At 35.4% G+C, this 7,736-nt stretch overlaps 1 protein-coding gene across 1 annotated transcript; it reads right to left on the bottom strand.

Annotated features, from left to right (window-relative positions):
• Positions 1–1,028: 1,028 nt before the first annotated feature.
• On the bottom strand, positions 1,029–7,736 carry LOC136669133 (KATNB1-like protein 1). Its single transcript, XM_066646784.1, has 10 exons — positions 7,685–7,736; positions 6,559–6,668; positions 4,757–4,794; positions 4,426–4,654; positions 2,955–3,070; positions 2,788–2,838; positions 1,849–1,938; positions 1,653–1,760; positions 1,473–1,566; positions 1,029–1,230 (listed from the first exon to the last, which is right to left on the bottom strand). The coding sequence occupies exons 1-10, from the start codon at positions 7,686–7,688 to the stop codon at positions 1,195–1,197; spliced, it is 876 nt and encodes a 291-aa protein (XP_066502881.1). The 5' UTR covers positions 7,689–7,736; the 3' UTR covers positions 1,029–1,194.

Genomic DNA, 7,736 nt, shown 5'->3' on the forward strand with positions numbered 1-7,736 from the left:
CTCATATATATATATCAAACCTTTTTTTTGTGTTATTGTATTTCATGTTGTTGTTTTAAATCAGAAACAGGCTCCTCATTTCTTTTTACTAAAGAAATGTAAATAAATATACATGCATTGATGGGCAAATCATTTGAACATTTATTCAGATAAAATCAGAATAAAGACAATATTTCATTTTTATTATTATTATTTTTTAATTATACCCATTTTGAATTTGATGCAAGCAACATTTAATTAGCACGGGGTAACAAATGAGTGTTAAAATGGTGTAAAGCTGCAAAATTAAACATTTTCTTGACAACAGGTCAGTGATATGACCAGTGAATTTTCCCTGCTATTTGGAAGCATGCTGTAATGATATCTATTCACAAATCAGGAAATCATGGAGATATTCTGTTGGAGTTACAATGCAATGTCCATTGCTATTAGAACTTTCCAAGTATTTGTCCTCCTGTTGTCACTTGCCTGATGTATGCAGATGCTAGTTATTTCTGTGTATGCAAATGATACACACTTCTTCCATCAGGTTTACGCTACAGTCTTCCAAAAATACGCTGCAATAGATTTAAGAATTATTTTATTCCCAGTGCAATTTTACTGCTAAATAAGAGAGCAAAGTAAAGTCCTCTGTTGCATATTGTTTGATCCTTTTTGGTCTATATGAACTTGTTCTGCCAATGTATGTCTTAGTTGTATTTCATGTCTTTTTTCGTACATTTTACTGTATGTATGGATGTGATTGTTAGTGAATGCTTGCAAATCAAGTTTCTCTTGAGAGATAATAATAATAAACTGAACTGGCTTTGTACGTTCTTCCTGTGATTATTTTTTCACCCAGATATTTTTTGTTCTACTGCCCTTTGTTTGTTGCTGACTGATGGACTGAAAGATTTACCAGAAATTTAATTGCAAGTCTGCATTTTTATTTCAAACGAATACATTTAGATTTATTAATAAATTAATCAAATAATAAAATATCATTTCTGAATAACATTATCTGTAGTTTGTACTGTTCCAGTGACAGATATCATTCACTCAGTATAATGAAGTCATATTATATATTTTTATTCACTTATTGAAATATGTATTTTTCTTTCTCATCTGTTTCTTCCTCTTCTCCCTCATCACTTTGTCACCAGGTCTGTAACTCTGGGTCATCAGGCTGAATTCTTCTCTTCAGTGGATCTCATATCACAGTCGTAGTCCATACAATTGAGACTCAATGGTCTAAAAAAATTATAAATTCAGTTTGAATTAAACCCAAGCTTAAAGCCACATCCCTATTGGTCTGCTGTAAAAAATAAATACTTTTTAATGAGTATTTTCAAAATCTTATTATTGCTTTTTGTATCTAATTGAATTATGTTTTGTCGTCAGTAATCAGTTCTGTCTGCTCCATCACTGTCTTTAGCATTTTATTTAAATTAGTATTAGTCTGCTTTATTCACCTCTGCACAAGTTTATCTTACCTTCCATATTTCTGTCATGGCTTCAGTGGTGAAATATAGCGGATGTGCCTGTCTCCACAGTCCTTGCAGTTGTTGCTTGATAGCATATATATTTCTGTTAGCAACAACACAAAATATAATGTACCAGTGGATCTTTAGTTTCCTGTAGTGCTTATGTTATGGATATTAGAGACAACTTACGAATAATCCAAAGAAATGACATCATGTCCATCACAGTCAAGTTGTGACAGCTGCGGCAGCCATTTTGTCAACACAGCTTGAATCCAGAGAAGGGCAATGATCTGATAACTGAATGGAAGTAGATCAGATTAGAAAGGATATCATTTATCACAGCTAATAAAACTGGCTTTTCAGGTAATTCCAAAGAGTGGCGTACGTTTCATAACGACTTCTGAGAACATTTTTCACCAGAGGGAACAGATCCACACAAAAGCCAACAGACACATGGGCGCATTTATCAGCAAGTCTAAGAAGACAAAAGTAGAAATTAATTCAGCTGTGGATTTATATGCACATTTTTAGCATGAATCATAATAAATTCTGTATTAAGGTTAATTACCTAATATAATTTATTAAAATATTTTTGGTCAAATTAGCCATTTATAACATGTTATATTATATATTGTGATACAAAACAATGTACTGGCACCCTGTCCAGGTTGTATTCCTGCCTAAATATTTTTACCTTGAAATTACATCTTCAAAATACTTGTTCCACTGTAACAGGAGGAAAAGAGCATCTGTTTTTGCTATCCCAGGCACTGCAGAAACTACTATGTAACTCTTGGAGGAGGGCAGGAAAACACCACCCTCCCCATTTATTTTAGTGCAATGCTATAAAATTGAATTAAACTAGGGGGAGCTCCAGAAGCAAAATATCCAAATCTTACCTAGTATTCCTTTAAAAACTTTTGTCCCACATTTAATGTCCTTACAATAACAGTGAGCAAATAAAGTTAAAAACAAACTTTACTTTCAGTGGAAAGTTCCTCTAAGAAAACATGACCAAATTCATGGAGCCTATTGTAGGTGTCTCCCTAAATGTAAAGAAAAGCAAGGCAAATATCTTTTCATGTTCAGTATTTTATGCATATTTTAGAGTTGGGTTTATAATAAATGTATTTTGAGATTGACTTGTAAAATAGTGTAATATTTATGTTGAATTTGGCATATTATCTGTTGTCTTATTAAGGCTTAACCTTATATACAGTTTGGTGTAGCTCTTTGTATGTATGACAAATATTTAATATATAAAATATTAGACAAATGTGCCCATAATTTTGTACAAAAGCACATAATTACATTGAATGCCCACCTTTTTGTAAATATGGGCAGGCAGTCAACAAGCACACTTAAATCTTGGATTCTGTGAAAATAATACATTAAAACATGCTCAGAGTTCCAACTTAACCTTTAGCAATGTTATACATAAAACATTTAGCAATGGTACAACTATCTGTGTTGCTAGGTTTATATTTTTACTTTATAAGAAATGATAGTAGTTCGCCTATATTTCTTCTCCAAAGAGTAAGTGCTATCTTGAGTTTCAGATTGCGTCCAAAGAGTAGTTCTGACATTTGCTTGTGGTCCTTCGTTATCTGTAAAAATATATGTTATTCCATGTTAGTCCCATTGAACAGTCTTGTGTTACATGTTTTCTAAGTTTCTTTTAGCACATAAACAAACAGAACATGAATTAAGAACTTTACAGAAGAACAACAGAAATGTGCAGCCGGTTCCTTCTGGGGCTGCCATTTAAACATAAATGGCCCCCTACTGGACTGGCATGATAACGCAGCCCTTTTCGTATTTGTCTAAATAGGGAGGAGAATTCATTGTCTGTAATCGCTTATCCAGTTCAGGGTCATGGTGGGTCCAGAGCCTACCCAGAATCACACCCTGGAATGAGTGCCATTCCCCACAGGGCGACACATACACATTCACACCTACGGACACTTTTGAGTTGCTGATCCACCTACCAAAGTATGTTTTTGGAGCACAAGATAGCTGTGGGAGGAAAACTGAGCACCCAGAGGAAACCCACACGGACACGGGGAGAACACACCACACTCCTTACAGTCACCCGGAGCAGGGCTTGAACCCACAACCTCCAGGTCCCTGGAGCTGTGTGACTGTGACGCTGCCTGCTGCACCACCGTGCCACCCAGGGAGGAGAATCTCTTTTTAAAAACAAATGGACCTGTGTAGACGGGGCCTGAAAATGCATGGTCTTAAAGTGACAGTACACCTGAAAATAACAAACATCAATTTTGAATCAAAAGGAAATACAGGCATTAATGTTAAATATGCTAATAAACTAATGGTTAGTATTTATTATTCCACTGAAGGTTGTTTGTTATTTAATGTACTCCATAGTAAAGTAGAACATATCCCCAAGTGAATTGTCCTTCATTCATTCATTCATTCATTCATTCATTCATATAGGAGTGAGGGTTAGAGTAGTATAGAGTGTTTTGTGTGTCCCTACCATTTTTGTAACCAAATCTACAACCTTGATCCTGTGCCCTGCTAAAAACATTCCTCTTACTGAGGTTTGTGCAGTGGCCACTTGGGTGTCACCCTGCACTTTAATTTTAACATTTTTAACATAGCTTTCTCTGAATATATGTGTGACACTGTCCTGTGTAGAACTCATCGAATTTAGTATGCATTCCTCATGATGCTGTCTCAACAATGCTTGCACCTCTGAGGTATGTCAGAAACATGGAAACTAGAATTTCTTGTGATTTTGGAAATCCCCCAGGGTTGCTTATCACTGAGAAACCAGGTTATGAATAAGAATTCAGGTTATTAGAAAGGTGTGACTTGAATGAGGACTGATATATCAAGTCAGACATTTGATTATTCTTCCACAGTCATATAAACACAGTTACATACAAAACCGGTGATACGTTAAATTTGGACCCTGTCATGTGTGCATTTCAGCTTATACCTCTGAGAAGTAGTCACTGTATCTGATGCTTTGTTCCTCCATTCTGTTGGCCTGATGCACACTTCGTAACTCAGAGCAGCATCCATCTTGTACCTCCACTTCGCTGAATTGTTCACTGTCCTTGTTGAATGCTTCGAATGTCTTAGCGTTTATTGATGGTCTTTTGCGTACTCCCGCACGCTCGCTAAGGTGACGAGATTTTCTCTTGCAGGACACCACCCTCTTCACCCTGATGGAGATATTTGCTGTGTTTACGTGGAAAATTTCAAAAAAGCACAAAAGACCAAGAACAAACAATTTAGGACCAGGGCTCAGGGGATGAGGCTCTCACCTTTTCTTATTCACCTCTTTCTTGTTACTAGATGCCATCTGTGAAAATGATCATAAGAATATAATTGCTCAATAATTGCAGTCAAACGTTACGTATTTTACATAAATAATACTAAGTATACACCAAGCAGCACTGCTGTGTCTGATCCACTCATACCACACTGTCAGAAGGACTGTCACTCTGGTGGTACCCTCAAGGGTACCTATTCAGTACCTTTAGTTAGGGAACATTATATAAGGATTATATTTTTATTATATATATATTATATATATATATATTATATAATTATATTATTATTATTATTATAAAAGTACCTTATATAATTATATATATATATATATATATATATATAATATTAATATAATATTAGGGTACCTTATATAATAATAATTGTAGATTTTAAAACTTTGTTGATTTCACACACCCCATTTTAGCTCCAGAATTTATATTATGATGTTTTATTTTTAAAATATACAGTTCTGTAATTAAACCTTACCGATAATCACCTCTCTTTCTGGAGAAGAGAATTGAATTGAATGGATTTGAACAAATCTGATCATGAATTGAATGAACAAAACTGGGCTTTAAAACTACTGTTGTACCTTTAAAGGTACATTTCCACTGCGTGTACATTTACTGGCCATAATGTACCTTTACTGTACCTTTTTTTTTTTTCCAAGAGTGCAGTGCAACACACACTAACACACTACTACAGCGCTGAGAATGATCCACCACACAAATCATACCTGCTCTGTGGGGGTTCTGACCATTGAAGCACAGGATGCGAGGGAGCAAACAAACTATAAAGGGCAACAGATGGACTAGAGTCTGTAATTATAGAACTACAAAGTGCTTCTGTCCGGACAGCAGAGCTGAGAGAATGTAGTGAGTGCAGAAACAAGGATGTGGTCATAATGTTATAGTTGACTGGTGTATATATTTGGCAAAGATTTAAAGCTTAATTATATATATATATATATATATATATATATATATGTATGTATGTATGTATGTATGTATGTATGTGTGTGTGTGTGTGTGTGTGTGTGTGTAAAGAAAGTAATTTAAAATGATTTGATACGGAATATGGCTTTGTAGATAAACATACAGAGTCAGAATCCATAATAGTACATAACATTTATGTTGTGATTTTATGATAGTGTTAGGAGATTGCATTTTGGTAGAAAGGTTTTATCATTATTGGGATTGTTGGGATTTACCATTATTGTTATATTTTACATATTAAAAGGCAGAAGGTGTGTAAGTTTGCTGGTGCCACGAAGTTTCCCTTCTGTTAAGCCTGGATCACTTGAGAGTTGGTTCTTGCCTTCTCATTTACCACAAACACCTGCAATCAGGATGTATGTAAGTCCTACAAAGTCTTTGTGTTTTTAAGGTGTTATCTTGCCTTGTTATTTTTGTCTTGCTGTTTCACTGTGTTGTTGACACCTGCTTTGTCATTGGATTTTGGATCATTCGTGCTCAGTATTTGTACTAGGCAGTCTCTTTTTAATTTTTTTTAATTATCCCTGCCATTTTGACGGGTACTTGTTTGTGCTAGATAAAATTAATCTGCACATCCACCGTTCCATGTTGGTTCCATCAATAGAGCTTGTTTTTTGGATAGTAAATTGGGGTATTCATTATGATTTTTAGCAGCAGTGTAAAGACAATCTGACCTGAGTAATTTGGTTAACATGTCAACAACTGAATCATGCAGATTTAAAAACAAATATAGGTAATGAATTTTAATCAAGATATATGACATATACAAAAGATGCCATGAAATGTGTGCAGTGTACCTTTGTATAATGTGCTGATGAGATCTGAACCTTGTAGTTTTGTTCTTCACTGGCCCGGTTTTCTCCTGAGCTGTCGCTTTCTTCATAGTCAATATCTTCAGATGACATATCTGTAAACATATTTCCTGGTCAAAAAGAATCATGTAATCAGCATAGTAAATATTTATTCATTCATTATCTGTAACCACTTATCCAGTTCAGGGTCGCGGTGGGTCCAGAGCCTACCTGTAATCATTTGGCGCAAGGGAATACACCCAGGAGGGGGCGCCAGTCCTTCACAGGGCAACACACACACACACACACACACCCCTATGGACACTTTTGAGTCACCAATCCACCTACCAACGTGTGTTATTTGGACTGTGGGAGGAAACAGGAGCACCCAGAGGAAACCCACACAGACATGGGGAGAACACACCAACTCCTCACAGACAGTCACCCGGAGCGGGAATCGAACCCACAACCTCCAGGTCCCTGGAGCTGTGTGACTGCGACACTACCTGCTGCACCACCGTGCTGCCCCAGTAAATATTTAGTAAAGGAAAATTTTGGATTGGCTATGTATTATATAGAATTAGATTCCAGAAACTTCCCATTGCCACACATGTACTGTACAGTTAATATATCGATGCAGTCCAAAGAAAAACATGTATCTCCGTTGCCAAGATTAACTTAACTGGAGAACGAAAAACCTTAAGATTAAATGGAAGTCACTGTAAAAATTATAAAAAATTATTTTGGAGCATTTCTATTTTCACACAATGTGAAAGACAGCTGCTATATGCAAATGATAAATGATGTAGTAAACTACAAATCGACCTAAATAGAGATATATGTCTTTTTTGGACAGTCACACTATAATAAATAGTTAAGTTTCATATTTGGTGATCCATATCTATTCTAACAAATATTTTGCATAATGTCAAATGTGAGACTTGTTTTTGTTTTACAAGTTTGGTGTTGTAAGTAGTGGCTTAAAAAGTATTTTGACATTTATAATGGAGAAGTACATGCAGGACATTTTGGCAATACATATGTCAATTTCACTAAAATGCACAATTTTAATTTATACAAAAAAGTACGATTTTTATTGTAATATATGTGAATAAAATCTCATTTTCTTTACACATGAGCGTCCGTCCGTCCGTCCGTCCCTCTCTCTCTCTCTCTCTCTCTCT

Source organism: Hoplias malabaricus, chromosome 1 (assembly GCF_029633855.1).
Source record: "Hoplias malabaricus isolate fHopMal1 chromosome 1, fHopMal1.hap1, whole genome shotgun sequence".
NCBI lineage: Eukaryota > Metazoa > Chordata > Actinopteri > Characiformes > Erythrinidae > Hoplias > Hoplias malabaricus.

Bases quoted from the DNA above. Each gene is read 5' to 3' on its own strand.
- LOC136669133 (XM_066646784.1), bottom strand. The intron at 2,839-2,954 runs GTAAAAATATAA...TTATTTTCACAG, and splicing joins CTACTATCATTTCTTATAAA to AATCCAAGATTTAAGTGTGC. The intron at 1,761-1,848 runs GTACGCCACTCT...ACTTCCATTCAG, and splicing joins CTCAGAAGTCGTTATGAAAC to TTATCAGATCATTGCCCTTC.